This window comes from Python bivittatus, unplaced genomic scaffold (assembly GCF_059951505.1).
Source record: "Python bivittatus isolate LINGU-HERP-01145 unplaced genomic scaffold, Pbiv_v1 ctg000330_np1212, whole genome shotgun sequence".
Classification (NCBI taxonomy): Eukaryota; Metazoa; Chordata; class Lepidosauria; order Squamata; family Pythonidae; genus Python; species Python bivittatus.
The window spans coordinates 61,078,417-61,094,113 of NW_028277058.1; the positions used below are offsets into that span (position 1 = coordinate 61,078,417).

Genomic DNA, 15,697 nt, shown 5'->3' on the forward strand with positions numbered 1-15,697 from the left:
ACTGCAGTGTTTCTCAACCTCAGCAACTTTAAGATGGGTGGACTTCAACTCCCAGAATTCCCCAGCCTCCCCAACTCATTTCTGGGAGTTGAAGTCCACCCATCTTAAAGTTGCTGAGGTTGAGAAACACTGCCTTACTGGGTTGTTGTATGGGTAAAACTTGGGGTGGGGGGAGTGGGGGCAATATATTTTGCCCACAGTTCCTTGAAGAAGTAATTGTTTCATTGTTGATTATTGTTGACCATCTGAATCCCTGTGATTCTTCAGCTCCTGGTTTTCACCAGGAAAAGACCTTCACATATAAATTGATGATGGTGAAGACAGCATTGCCTACCACTCACAGAACACTGGGTCACATCAGGGGACAGGGCTCTGAGTTCACCTTCACCTAGTGAAGATGGGGAGGCTTCACTCTACAGTTCTCCATGCAGGGGTTTTGAGGAAATCACAAGAGCTCTCAGCTGAGACCATTCCCCAAAGTTAAGCCAAGAAGGGTGATTCTCTTTCATGGTTCCTCCTTGGCACTACCCCCACCCTCCGCCCCTTGTGTGACTATTCGAACGCCGATGGCTGTCCCCCGGGAGGGGATAAATGACCTCCTGGATGCACTAACCTCACCATGGCTGACTGGTTGCAGAACTCACATCCCCCAACCTGGCTTGTGCCCGAAGCCCATGCTGATCCCCACTAACTGTGTTCCCTCTCCAGGAAGAGGCGTCTCTGAAGCGAAGGCAGCGTTTGGCCAAGCAGGGCCTGACAGGGAAGGCCATTTCCTCCTATTCTCAGCTGTTTGAGAGGTAAAAACGGGCCCCCTTTCCCAAAAGGATTGCAAGGGGGAGGGAAGAGGGAATGGGTTGCTCCAAGGGGATCACGAGGCAAAACATGTGGGCTTATTTTGGAGGGGAGGGGGCTTGGGATCAAGGAGCCCCAACCCCTGACTGCTGCCGAAGACATCTGTGCACTCAAGCAGGAGCATCACGGGGTGTGTGTGTGTCGAAATCTGCCAGATGGTGATTGTGACACTACAACTGCCATCTTGCAGATTTTGACACCCTCCCCAACACACCCTCCCTCCCCCCGTGCGCAAGACTTTGCAGGCAACCCGCTGTTTCTTTTCCAGCTGCAACTCCGTCACCCTGAATTCCACAAACTCGCCTCTTTTCTTTCTTGTTTTTGTTCTGAAACGCTGTGAAAAAGTTTTCAAGTTCTAAGCCGTGGGCTTGATTACATCCCCGGATCCCGTCTCGTTTATACTGTTGCCTCGCGGAGAGTGGCCCTTTTTTTTTTTTTAACCCTAAATGACTGGGAAGGGGGAAACCACGTTCAAGAAATGCTACTGACAACATAAACCAAGAGGATTTTTTTCTGGAATTCAGATGGATTTTTCCAATCTTTTTACGATGGGGGCAAGATATAGGTGCTCTGTCAAAGTGGCTGCTGGGGTGCCTTTCCATTCTCCACTCTCTTGAGTTCCCCATATATTTCTGCTCCCCCTTTCTGTCTTCTCCCCCCTTGCCCCCCCAACCATTTTTTTCCTTTCAGGAAAAAAATTCAGGATCCATTTGCAGTCCAGTGGCATCCTTGGAAATACAAGTGATGTTGGAAGAAGCCATTTCTCTGCCCCCCACTTAATATAAAATTGAAAATGCAGCCAGAAACTTGGTGGGCACCAAAGCCGGTGTGTATGGGCACGCCTGGTGCTCCTAGGCACCAGGTTGGGTATCCTAGACCTAAGAACTTAGACCAGAACTCTGCCCTTAGACCTTGTTTGGAATATCGTCCAAGCGACTCCATCTCTTGGGGACATTTAGTATTCTTATTTATCCTGCAGGTGAGGGTAGCTGAGTATACATTTATGGCTCGCTTATGAAAGAAAAGCCATCAACAAAACTGGCCCACCTAATAACTGACGGCAACATGTCAGTAGCCTAAGCCGAATGCATTAAATTAAATTAATCCTAATAATGGAAACATTATTGCCAGGATTGAATGCAAGGTTTTTATCATGGGGTTATTTTGGATCATAAAAATTAGAAGAGGCAAACTGCTATGGGGGTGGGGGCATTTATTTCAGTCCAGTCAAGAGAAAGAAACTGGGCTGATGAACGGTGCCGGACTCTGCAAAGGCGGGTGTGTGCATGAATGCGCTCGTCTCTCTTCAGCACTGCCATCAGCTCTGCTGTGGCTGCTCAGACCATTTACGTCCCTAAGCCGATTTTCTTTAGGGGCTGTTGGGTTTCCTTTGGGGCAGAATTTCAGGATTTGGGTGGCTGCTACAGCTACGTGGCTCTGATCCCCTCTTTGACCCAGACAAACGGCCCTCGCCATTGGCACAGGTTGTTTTCTTCAATCCTTTTCCGGAAAATTCACTCTTGGTGAATGTTTGAGTCCTTCTCTCTGAAAACTGGCTGCCAAAAGCTTTCATAGATCTCTGTCTGCTTCTCTTTCCTCCCCCCCACTCATAATAATGCTCTGGGGGGGGGGAAATGCTCCATGTTAATTTAGCACAGAATGGCTGCTTTCCTTTGCTCTTGGTGATGGTGCCCAAGGAGGCTTCTCTGCTAAATCGCCCTGTTGCCAAGAGACAGAGAAGGCATCGCATGACAACGCCTGAAGGTCCTTCTCGTTCCTGGCCAGGAGGTCATGCTAGAGAAATTATTAGAGCCCAGTGGATGAGGAAGGCTTAAGGAGACTCCATTAGCTGTGTTTATGTCGGACCTAAGTGGAAAAGAGGGACAAACTGAGCCAGAGAAATGTTTTAGCCATTTCTCTATGTAATGTACGAAAAGGAGCCCGCTCCCGTTAAGGTGGAGGCTGGCACTGAATGGACACTTTGCTTCTGAGTTGGGCAATTTTCTCAAAAAAGCAGGCAGAAGTTTGAAATTTGCAGAGTGGGGAAAATGGCGCTCAGGAGACAGATGCTGTGCAAAAGACAAATTCGTGTTGGGGGTCGTCAGGGAAGGGGCGGAAAATAAAAGCACCAGTGTCATTAATGCCTCGGTACTCAGCTGTGATGTGCACGCATTTGGAAGACGAACTGAGTACCGCAGTTCTTACACGAGGTGCCCTTTGGGTCCCAAAAGAGCAGTGGAATTAAAGAGCAGGGAAAGAGGCAGAACGGGATGAAAAAAAAAAAAGAAGGGCTAGAATAGCCCCTCAAGGAGGAGAAATCACATTCATTGGGGCCTTTTGCATTTAGAAAAAATGGATGAGGCAAGGAACGATAATGACCGTAATATGATGCTAAATGCAGAGAATATGGACTGGGAGACATCAAGATCCTAGGAATCGGGTCATGCAGGGCAGATGAAAAGAGGAGTATTTCCATGGGGGGGTGGGGAGTCCAGATGGTGGCTAAAAACACATCGTTGAAGCCCCACTCCTCTTTTATCACCATCCCGTCGCCTGTGGTTGTAAGGACAACCAGCAGTTTGGGTGGCTTTAAAAGCAAAGTAGGCCATTTCTGTTGGAGCAGAAACGGCTTCATCCAGAATGGGAGGCAGTCATGAAGGGTGCTGAGACTTTCCGTGGGACAGAACTGGAATGCTCCTTCATTCCATATGCCTCCTTCTGGGTCTGTTTGCTGCCTTTTCCAACATTCATCAAGGAGAGGCAGTTGCAATCTTTGGCGTTCAATATTTAGAACAGTGTTTCTCAACCTTGGCCACTTTAAGATGGGCGGACTTCAACTCCCAGAATTCCCCAGCCAGCATGGCTGGCTGGGGAATTCTGAGAGTTGAAGTCCACCCATCTTAAAGTGGCCAAGGTTGAGAGAGACAGATTTAGAAGGACAACTGCAGCACTCCCCTCTAGATAGTTCCAGAACATGGTGTTCATGTGTCGCCCAGTGAACTCAGTTTGACTTAGCAGCGCCATTCACACAACATGCTATGCTTGTTTCGTTTTTAACTTTGGATGCCTGGTGCATGTTTGCATGCCCTAGCGTGTGGTGCAAATCCAGAAAATGGTTTAAGAGAACCCGGGTGAAACATTGTGTGAATGCAGTCTGCAGGTAGCCCGTCCACTCCATGTTGCCAACTCTGGAGCCACCAGTCAACCAGCTGGCAGGCAGAGGGAGTTCCCTCTCTCTCATAGAGATTAGCTACCAACCACCTTTTCCTGAACACGAGAGTTTTTCAACAATTTTTGGAAAATCCTCCTCCGGATTCATGCCGTAGCAGTCCTCACACCAAGCCCTGTGTCTTCCCCACATCAGCCTGTTGCATTGGGAAACGCAGACTTGCTCCAGGCACGTCGGTTTCCCAGGTGTGAGTACAGGTGCACTCGGCCTGCACAATCATGTCACAACTGAGATCTGAGCATGATGTAGTGTTACGTTCAAAGGATCGCCTCACCTTGTCATAGAGGGTGTCTGTTTTCAGAGCACAGAACCCAGTGGATATGTTGGGGGGTGGGGAATGTTGTCCTGGGCAATTGGCATCTTGGCTAACTGCTAGAGAATTGCTATTTGAGGAAGTAAAAGCAGGAATGTTGGGGAAGTGGCACCTGGTGCTGGAGTCCATAATTTTAAGGGGAACCAGAGCATCATGCAATCCAGAGTGGGGGAATATATTGGGCCTCAAGACAAGTGCAGCATGTGTGCCAATAGTGTGATATGACTTCTCAAGATGAAGATGAAGCCATGAGTTGCAATTAGGAGGCCTTTTTTAGGGACTACTTTATAAGGACACCAATGAAATACTGTGAGACCCATCATGGTCCAGTGGTGAATGTGTTGAACCTTAAGGTACAGAGGGACTCAGGTTCTGGTCTACCTTCGGCCACAGAAGTTCGTCAGGTGACTTTTAGCCAGTCCCTCCCTCTAAGCCCCAGAGCCAGGGTGGAGTAGTGGTGAAGGTGCTGGACCCAGGTTCTAGTCCCCCTTCAGCCATAGAAGCTCCCTGGGGGACTTTTGGCCAGTCTCTCCCTCACCCCAAGAGTCAATGTGGGGTAGTGGTGAAGGTGCTGGATTAGAAGCAAAGTTATCTGGGTTCAAGGCCCCTTCAATCGTGGAGACTCCCTGGGGTAATTTGGGCCAGCCCCTCTCTCTCAACCAAGAACTATTTGGGGCTACGATGAAGGCCCTGGAGCAGGGAGACTCAGGTTCTAGGCCCCTTCAGCCATGTTGCACCCTGGAGGACTGTGGTCCTGTTCCTTTCAGACCAAGAGCCAGAGTCATCTAGGGGGAAGGTGGTGTTGGACTGGGAGCAGGGAGACCCAGGTTCTAGTTTTTTCTCAGCCATGGAAGCTTAACGGGTGAACTCTGAGCCAGTTACTCTCCCTCGGTCCAACCTCCCTCACAGGGTCATGGTGGTGGGAAAGAGAGGAGAGGTTGCTGCCTTGAGCTCCTAAACAAAAGGTGGGATATGAACCTAATAAAAGCATCCAAAACAAGATATAGATAGAGATATAGATATATATCCAAATATATATTCAATATAAGCATCCAAAACAGTATAAACAACCTTGTCCATGATGTGGCTGCTGCATGACATGGCTAGAGGCTCTTGTTAGTAGAACTTGGGGCATGTCTTGTCATTGTTTTTGGATTGACTACTGCAGTGAGCTTTGTACAGGGCCACCTTTGAAGACTGCCCCAAAGCGGCAGTCGGCTTGTGAGAAGAAGTTGACCAAGGTAGTGAAGGAGTGGGAGACCAGGTTCTAGACCAGGGAAGGCACACGAATGAAGAAAGACATGCTTTTGTACTCAAGGCCCCGAAGGGCTGTTGCCAAAAAATAAAAATAAAAAATTGGAACAGAATTATTCTGTGTTGCTCCAGAGGAGAGAATTAGAGGATAGAAATTGCAGGAATGCTAATCCTTGGGGGAAGCTTTATCATGGGGAGAACTGTTTGGTAATGGAGCCATCTATCTCAGGAAGTGGTAAAGGACAGCTGTTCTCAAGGATAGTCCAGTTCCAATCCTGCGGTGAGGAGAGTTGCAAGGTCCTCTTCAACTTTACGACTGAAATAGAAGCACCCACTTCATGGGGGCAAACCCTTCTCCCTTGCTGTTGCTCATTCAGGTCTCTGGGTGGAAGATCCAGCTCCCGTTCCTTCCCAACCACATCTGGTTTTCCTGCTGTTTATTAATTTCCTTAGGTCTCAGCAAGAGCCAATAATATCTCAGAAACTGCTCATCTGAGGGTCTTGTTCCAATTTCCAGCTCGTGGTCCGATGGAGAGTGCCAAGGGATCTTGAGTCTTCTCTCTGTAAACAGAGATGGGGAATGTCTCTGGCCAGATCGAGGATTTCAGCCTTGCTTCCATGTCTGGGAGAAAGGTGGGGTGGAGAGGGGAGACAGAATAACGTGGCCAGACGACATAAATGGAAATTTCATGCTCAGAGGAAAGAGGTCAAACACTTGTGTAAAACTCATGTTTGTCTCAGTTCTCTGGGTTAAGAAAGAACATTGATTAGTTTTCAGCCAGGATCTGGTGTTTCAGAGCAACAGTTTGGTGATGTTAATCAGAAGTGTGAACTTTCTCCTTGCTTGAACTGTGAATTCATGTACTGCCTAAGGAGCAAAATCAATTAGGAAACCAAATATATTTATATGTTTTAAAAGATTGGTAATAAATGACATTCAGAAGAAAAGGGCCTCAACTTCCTTTGCCCTGCTGTGTAGTAATAGAGTGATTTAGCTGCCCAGGGCCATCTCCCCAGAGAGCATTTTAGAGGATTGCCGTGCAAATAGAATCAGAAACAGGGCAGGGGAGGAACTTGAAAACGGAAAGTTGATTTGGGGGCAACAGAGACACAGGATTTTTGGGAAATGCTAACCGATCCTTCCACCCTGAAAACCGAGCTCAGAGCTGCGAGAATGAGCTGGTCTACATGGACCCAACGGTTGCTCTTTCTGATTCATTCCAGGGATGCGCTCAGTGTTTCAGGACCAGCCAGCATGTATAGTCACTTTTTAGAGCCCCCATCTTTCACCTCCACGTGGTCCTCTAGACGTGCCATCAGCTCCGATGCCAGCGCCCCACCCACTAGTCCTGACCACAGGTGAGTGAAGATGTGAGTCCTTCTGGGAAGGAAGTCAGTGCCTACAATCACTTGCCCACTGAACTGGCTGACTTTCTGGGCCCATTCAACACATTTAACCATAAAATAACTAAACCGCTTGGGTTCACCCCAAACAATCCAGGGCAGGAAGTCAGGATGGTGCCTGCACCAGTGCATTTGAACCCCGGCTACCAACTCATGTTTTTGACCTCCCCTGGAATCTCCCGTCTGAAACATCTGGCCTTCCCTTGCTGTTGGTAACACTTTGCCTGGTAGAAAATGTTGGGAAACTTGAAAGCGTTGTGTTACTTTGGCTGGTCCAAATGCAGGTGTTATTTTTCTGTGGGTATTGTTGGATTCCCATCCTCCCCCACCCCACCCCAGGTAGACTTGGCTCTCGCTGTCTTTAAAAGGCAAAGCAGTCTCTTCAAAACACACCACCCATCTGTTCTTGAGTTCATTGCCCCCCCCCTCCACTTTCCCAGGCAGCCGTAAGAGCAAAAAAGAGGCTTTAGCCCTCTCCTCTCTCTTTCTGTGAGGGTGCCAGCCCTGCAAGGTAGACCAGACTTGGAAACCAAAGTCATGCAGGCCAATACTACTTTTATTATAAAGTTATAGTAACAGAATCTTGCAAGTCTTCCCCTGTCCCTTCCTTTATCTTCGTGAGAACTAGGGAGGGTCTTGTCTGAGACACTTACTTGGGCTACACATCTGCCCCAGACTCAGGCTTCTTTTATCTGGCTGTTGTCTTGGGTGCGGCTTTTCCTCCTGTCCCTCAAGGCCATTCCTTCCTCCCACAACATCGGGACTCTCCTCTCTCCCAGCTCTACCAGTTTTCACCAGCTAGAATGATCTCAAAGCCAGCTGCAAATGGGTTTGCCTCGTCCCTCTTCCCTTTGCCCCAACCAGGGGTGTTAATGGGATGCCAGGGAGTGTCTGTCCGTTGTCAGCCCCACCAAGAGGTGACGCCTGCATTGGCAAGAGCCAGGGAGGAGCCGAGCGGTGCTTTCCTTCCGCTGGCTATGGAGGAAACTTTCGGCCTCCTGCTTTGTCCCAGTAAACTGTTTTAGCTCTGCAAGTGACCACGCTTGAGGTTCTCCAAAGAGCCTTGTGGGGAGCAAGGCTTGCAAGAAAGCAGGGCATTAGTAGGGTGGGAGAGGGGGTGGCAGTGGGTCAGCGAGAGCACGTGGGGGCTTGGTTGCAACAGCTGCAGTCCTCCTTTGTGCTTGGAAAGAACAGAGCCCTTCGGCTTGGCCGAGGTGAAGGGGCTCAAACAGGACCGCCCAAGAGAGAGTCCAGTTGCAGGTAAAATAAGAAGCTGGTCAGGGTAGCTTATGCACACGTACGAATGCGCTAGAGAGCTAGTAAACCGAAGCACAGCTTTTTTTTTTTTTTTGGTAATTGTGGTTGATTAGCAAGAAAAACGGGGTTGGATACGTCAGGATGATAGGCCTGTCAAGGGTTACCAGTCTGGAGGACTCCATGTTACCTCTGGATTGGGGGAGCTTATTGATTGATCAATTGATTTGATTTATCTGGCTGCCCATCTCAAGTCCATCTCAAATCCCTGTTGGGGAGGCGGGGGAACGCCTTCCCCTCCTGCCTCCAGCATCCCCGAGGCATCCCGTTGGCTAGGCTGAGAGACGAAATGCTGCTCTCGGGTGACTCTGACCCCACAAGTTCCTCCTACCTTCTAGCCTACAAGAGAGGAGGAAGGGGGTCCCTGCGTTTCTACCCTCAGCTGGCAAAAAGGTCACGTTGCACCGCCGAGCGCTCTGGAAGCCGAGCATCCCAAACTCTAAATCAGCCTTCTTCGGCTCTCTGAATTGGACAAGCCCCCAGCATCCGACAGGCTGTGGGCAAAGATTGGCAAAGCGGGCAACGGGAGCCTTTGCAATAGAATTGGCATGATGAGAGGGGAAGCCAAGACTGTGGGCCACTGGTGGGGGGGAAGGTACGGGGAGTCAGTGCCATTGCCTTTAGGTCTGTGTCTGGAGGGTCCAGGGCCAGCAAGGGTTAGCCCCAGGTTATGGTCAGAAGAGTCAAGATGGTGGCCTCACAGGTGGGCTCTAAGCTCCAATCACACCATCGTGGCCACCATCTTGATTTTTTTGACCATACCCTGGGGACAGCCCGGGACAGCCTGACAGCCAACTGTGCAACGGATCAGGGGTGCCGATGAAACCGTAGTCCAGTAGCTGCTGAGGTTGGAAGACCCTGGTGGCATATGAGTAGCAGAGTGCAGGATCTCAAGAAGGGCACAGAGCAGTGCACAGCTGGCGTGCCAGGGCGTCTGGTGCAGACTTCCCCAACCTGGTGCCCTAGAGATAGGTTGCACTACAAGACCCATGATCACCTGGCAAAGAATGCCACCGTCCCTGTATCTGGAAGGCAGCAGGCCTAGGAAGGCCTCCAGGTATTCACAGAGCATGGCTACTGGCAGACATGACGTGAGGTGGCTTCTCTGGGTGGGTTGTAGCATAGCGTTTCTGGGCATCGGCCTCACCCTTTCCTTTCTCAGTCACAGAGAATTGGGCCAGCCAGCCAGAAAGTCCTTCACCGATCCAGGAGGAGCCATCTCTCCTGGTGCATCAGCCACCCGCACCCCCAGGGCCGTCGCCATGCCAGCGGTGGAAGTCAGTGATGAAAAAGGAATCCAACAAGGTGGGAGCCAATCCAGAGCCTTGAGTATGTGTCACGTGTAAAAAAGGGTACAACGCTTCTATCATACGGTCACGACCGCCATCTTGACTTTTTTGACCTCCCCCCGACAGGTCCCCGCTTTGGCTCAGGAGTGAAAAGTGCTGATGGATGGGTCACTCTGGCACCCCCTCGTGTCGTGTGAGATCCTCACCCGTCATAGATTCCGATTTTATAAAGAAGCCTAAGTGTAAAAAAAAGAAAGGAAAAAACCCCCATATCTTTGCAGCTGAAGTACAGTGTGAAAACCTAAATGGCTAGAGATGCTCCCCGCTTTTTGTTTCTGAAAGACATACCAGAAGGTAGTTAACTCTGGAGATATCTGTTCCAACAGCATAGACCAGTGTTTCTCAACCTTGACAACTTTAAGATGTGTGGACTTCAACTCCCAGAATTCCCCAGCCAGCTTAAGTCCACACATCTTAAAGTTGCCAAGGTTGAGAAACACTGGTATAGCCAGACCTACTCCTTTTTGAGGATAAACCCCTAAATCTGGATCCACTAGCCAGGATAGGCTGTTCAGGCAACTTGCAAACCTCTCCCTATGACCCACTTAAGAACATTATGTGGACAAGGCCACGTGAATTCGTCCCCACCACGTTCTCCAGATGCTTGATCAAATTTGTCACCCTGGGCTCCTCGTGGTGCACAAAATCATGGGTGGCACTAAAGATCCCATGGAGGTAACAGATTTGGCATGATAAATTCAGTGTTAGATAAGAAAATCAATGGAATTTACCACAATTTTAACGGCCTTGCTAACTTTGTCACATTTCTCCTTCCAGCCTATTGTACTCCAGCCCCTGTATCTATGCTAAATGTTACAGAGCAGGAGAACGCAATCTAAGCCCCCTCAAATCAATTGAAAAACAATCTGAATTACTTTTCTGTTAATTACTCAGCTCCATCTGTATCTTTTCCTTGGCCCGGTCCATTGTCTGGATGATGCTTGCCCACCAGCATGTCACCCAAGACCACGTGCAACCTTAGCCTGAAAAACAAAACTTGTATGCTCCTATAGCAGGCCAGACAATGCCCTCCCTCTGCAAGAAAATGTTTTTGCTAGGGATTCCTATCTGGGCTGCAAACCTCTAGGTGACCACTAGATGGCAGCAGAGCCAGAGTTTTTCTGGTCTTTCTGCTGCCCTCTAGAGGTCATTTCCAGAACACATTCAGAAGCTTGATGACAGCCCCTAAAGGTAAGGAAACACCAAGATGGATTCAGATACCTTTGCAGGCAACTGTAGTCCCACCTTATAATGTTCTCAGGGCTTAATCCGAGAGCCCAGAAAGCCCATCTCCAAATCGAGGCCTTCCACCTGGATGAGGTGTAGCTGAGTAAGACGCAGAAAGGCTCTAAGGCTTATCAGTTTGGACTGGAGTGAGCGTCTTCTGAGAAGTTCCATGGCCGCTTTGTCCCACCAGGCACCAAATGCTATTTCTCTCTTTTACAGACACTGACCGTCCTGCAGATACCAAGGAAAAGAAGACACCCAAACCCAAGCCCCCTTCCCCCCACATCTCCCCAGTCACCATCCGTCCAGGCTCCAATACCAAGCCGGTCCTCCCTCCCATTCCCTCAGGTCGGAAAAAGCCCAAAGCCGTCGCGTTGGACAGCTTCACGTCCACCGTGTGGCTCAAGCCCTAGCGACAGTCGCCGGCCCCTCTTACACCTTTTGCTCCTGTCCACCCGAGTAGCCCTTCTGGGCCCCAACCCTCGTTCTGGCCCACTGAGATGAAACCCCTGCTCCAGCCAGCCGCGCAAAAGGAGGCTTCCGGTTTTCCCCTTTTTTGAAACGTCTTCACTTGTTTGGTGACGCAGCATTGATCCCGGAGCTATTTCTGGCGGGTTGATGGCACTCTCTGCAAGTTATATGCACCTCCTGTGTTTCTTCTGTAGCTTGAAGTAGGCAGTGTGGAAAGTACAAGAAGTTCTCTTCCAGCCCTGAACCACCCTGGCCTTCCAGGGTAAAAAGGGCAGAGATGTTCGGTAGATTATAATGTTATTTAGAACAGTATATATATTTCCCCTCCCGTAAGGTAAGGGACTTATTGGTCCATATGAGTGTCTTACTATATTATTTCAGTCAAACTTCCCTTATATATTTAGCTCCTTTTAAATAAAGACTTCTTTCCCATGTGATGTTGGTGTCATTCTTCTTAATTTGGAAGAAAAGGCCTGGGATCTTTGATACGTTAGCTTTTGGACCCATGCTCTTCGTTGCATTGTGCGATCTATCTAACATTCGCTGCAAATTCTTTGGTTCTTTGCCAACACAAAGAACGTATCTGCCTACATAAGTACGCACACCTCTAGCCCGAAGGAGAGGGGGTGTAAATCTAACACATAAATAAACCTTACTGCGAGCATTCTGTATACTTTTAGGCATAAATAGATCGAGCAACAGCCAAACCACAAAAGGATTTTGTATTACCGATCCATGCAGCAAGCGGCTTTCTTTGAACGTGCCTTCAGTGGACTCTACATCTGTAGGGGTATGGATGGGTATGGGTGCACGCGTGCGCATAATATATTTGAACACACACACACACCCTGCTTTCATGCTGGTCCTGTTCTGCCTGCTCCCCGTTTCTCCCATAGCAGAGGGATTTTAAAAACAAAAGTTGTGTTGCACACATTCGGACCTCTACAATTACGAATGTCCAAGAGGGGAGTTCTAGACAGACGCACTTCAAAATAAAATTCCCATTAGCCCACTGATCGCCACAGTGAATGAAAATCAGAGGGGCCAGAACTGTTGCTCATCTGGCCACTGAATTTCATAAAAATAAACCAAGAGTTTCATTGTACTGTCATAGGTTGATTGCTCACAACTGGGAATTCGTTCCTCCCTTTCTGGCTACATATTAATTCAGCACTTCTATAAATAGGTTCTAGACAGATTAAAAATGCCACATTTTAATGCTTCTGCATGAGAATTTTGCATTTACAGGAAATGTTGAATATTCTTCCCACCCATGCTTTAAAAAAATGTCTGCCTGATGGAGAAAACCTAACCCTTTTTTTAGAGTGCTCTAATAACAGAGGCTTTGGGATTGCTCAAGAATCAGATGGTACCCAGGAATCTGTTTTTCTGAAAGCAACTTGGCATTTAACCCCAGGATTTACCCACGAGGAAGCCTTTTTGGTATTTCTCATCTCTCCAGAGAACGGTTGTTGTTGTTTTTTGCTACAAGGGTGTGATGGTGCCTTCACAAAACATCATCACGGAACTACCATCCAACCCAAATTTACCAGGGAACAAAATCCTCGTGAAACTCTTGTTGAATTCACAGAGGTCACATTTGCCCAACATTCAAAGCTTGATCTTCAGTTCCTTCATGTTCTTGAGTGTTGTGCAAACCCTGATCCTTTGAGTGGCTCAGTATATTATGAGAAAATGGGCTAATTCACGAACCAGGTGATGCAGCCAGTGAGATGCAAAATCAGCCAGATCTGAAAACCTGGACACCCACCCGCACATCTTTGGGCTGGGAACCCAGAACCTCTGCCCACCTGGAAGCGAAGCATCTAAGGGAGCTTAGAGCTGAAGGCCAGCCCTTGGAAGATCTTGAGATGAAGAGGCTAGCAAAAAGAGTACTTTTCCTGCAATAAGGCTGCTTTAGCAGGCTCAATTGTAATTAAGCTCAACAAGCCTGGGTTTGTGCTAAGCCACAACCAACCACAACACACATTGGCTTAGCTTTAGGTCTTGCTGCATGGGTTGTCTCTGGCTCGCTCCAGCTGTTCTACACCCCACTAAAGTCTTCAAGCTGTTTTATGGGAAAAGAGGTTAATCTTACTGGAGAGCCTAAAGAGACAATGAATCGTTACAACTGCAGAGCCCAAACATGGTTATCTGCGAGGAATCTTGAATCTCTGTGAAAAGGCCATGGAGGTCTTAGGAGCGAAATAGCACAGACCTTGGCTAGCCATCCAGACCCGCGTTGCAGCAGTGTGGAACGAAAATGGCTGCCTCTTCTTCCCTTTCTGCTAACCGTGGAGAGATGTGCCAAGGTGCGACATGTGGGAGGCGGATTGGCTCCACAGGTGATGGAGGGTTTGCCAAGACCAAACTGGAGCTCCAGTGCCCATTTCTTGCCTGCTAATGCAAACCGTGTGCCCTGAATATGCTTGCACAAAACTGAGTCTTCTGGTGTTCCGTGATAATGGTGCTTTTCTTGCAGGGTTAAGGTTAGCCAAGGCTGAAATGGGTTCTATCGATCAAAAGGTTCACCTTTAAGTAAAAGGCTTGGGCAATTCATGCCAGGCAACTAATGCCAGCACGTTTTAAATGATTTTGACTGCTCCTATTTGCCAAAGCCCACAAGGAGCTGTGGCTCTTTTGACGCTAACAACCTCCTCCTCCCACACAGAAGGGGAGCCTCTGCCAAGATTAAGCTGGCTCAGATCTGCTTGATCTAAAACCTAGATTAGTGTTTCTCAACCATGGGAATTTTAAGACGGGTGGACTTCAACTCCCAGAATTCCCCAGCCAGCATGCTGGCTGGGGAATTCTGGGAGTTGAAGTCCACCCGTCTTAAAATTGCCAAGTTTAAAAATCACTGATGTAGAATAACCACTTCCAAGCTGCTTCAATTCAATCTAACTGTGCAGATTTAATTAATGTGTTGTGCACCTAAAGCATACATGAATTCTGTCTTCACATAACTCACATCAGGTAAAAGGTCTAGCACATGTGAATCTTGGTTAAATGTGAACACAGCCTCCATGTATGTCCTTGGTCAAGGGGTTTTTGTGTGCATATGTTTTAGCATGTTCTACTAATGCACCTCTTTTGTTAAAATTCAGCATATTGCGCCAACCTGTGTCCACAGGCCTGTTTTTTGGGGGCGGGGGGCGGGTTTGCAATTCTACATTTGTTTATCTGAGAGTTAGTCCCACTGAATGTACTGGGCATAATTTATTTATTTTATTTTATTTCACAGTCACCATTGATTTAATTTATACGGCCCCCCCTCCATCTCATATCCATGACTCTGAGCGGATAACAGTGAAAACAAAATAAAAACAGAGTAGAAACAAAGCCAATAATTATAAAAAGAAATCACTTTAACACAGCATAAAACAGCAGCTGAGAACAATGTTGTCCTGTAATTCGATTTGGTTAGGATTCAACAAACCTAAGTAGGTAATGCCAGATTTCCTTCAAGGAATGATAGACGTCATCAATTCTCAGAGGAGAAACTTTTTCACAGATTATTCCCGACCCAACCCCAGTGTGAGAAATGGAGGTCAATTATTCTTTGGGAACAATATATTTAAGAAGGGCATGTCTGTCTATGTGTGCGCGTGCACATAATATTAGGGATACTGTGTCTAAAAAGTGGTGCGACCTACGTTTTGCAAAATGAAGCCCCATTTCAGCATCCAGATTAAAAACAGACTCGCAGGGATTGTGTGTTAGCATAATCAGCAAAATGCACACACAGCAGATAAATTATTTCCAAGTCCAGATGCTGAAAGCAAACGACGTGCCTTAAATCTCCTAAGCATTGTCTCCCTGTCTCTCCCCCCGACCCCCACCCCACCCCGCAGAAGCTGACCCAGAGCTCCGACGGCTGAGACCACGCGTGGGCCACGCGTGAACCAGCCGTCGCTTTCCAATGAAGGAGAAACCATCTGGGAAAACCCCAGAGGGCATATGAAAGGCAAGAACCCCCAATATATGTTGCTCGCAGTGGGGGTATAATTCAGGGCCCACTCCCCACCCCAAGCCTTGACCCTTGAGCAATTCCCAAACACTGTCCTGGGGCAAACCCCTGCGGGCTGAATTGTCATAGCCAATTCATTAGCTTGCTCTGACCCTAATAACCAGGATGTGAAAGAACATGAAAAAATAGCACTGAGACTGCATGTTATAGTGAGATGGGTGACATGTATCAATTTTAAATAAATAAATAAATATGCATTAGTGAAACTAACATTCTTTTTTAAAATAAAACATTTACAGTGCACACAGCGGCAC

General features: G+C 48.0%; 1 protein-coding gene across 1 annotated transcript in view; it reads left to right on the plus strand.

Annotated features, from left to right (window-relative positions):
* The window catches only part of LRGUK (leucine rich repeats and guanylate kinase domain containing), a 54,531-nt gene extending 42,696 nt beyond the window's left edge, over positions 1-11,835 (plus strand). The window contains exons 17-20 of the mRNA XM_088141429.1: positions 709-797; positions 6,873-7,007; positions 9,529-9,671; positions 11,162-11,835. Of these exons, the coding sequence (XP_087997555.1) occupies positions 709-797; positions 6,873-7,007; positions 9,529-9,671; positions 11,162-11,355 (561 nt within the window). The 3' untranslated portion in view covers positions 11,356-11,835. The remainder of the gene's footprint in view (positions 1-708; positions 798-6,872; positions 7,008-9,528; positions 9,672-11,161) is intronic.
* The last annotated feature ends 3,862 nt before the right edge of the window (positions 11,836-15,697 follow it).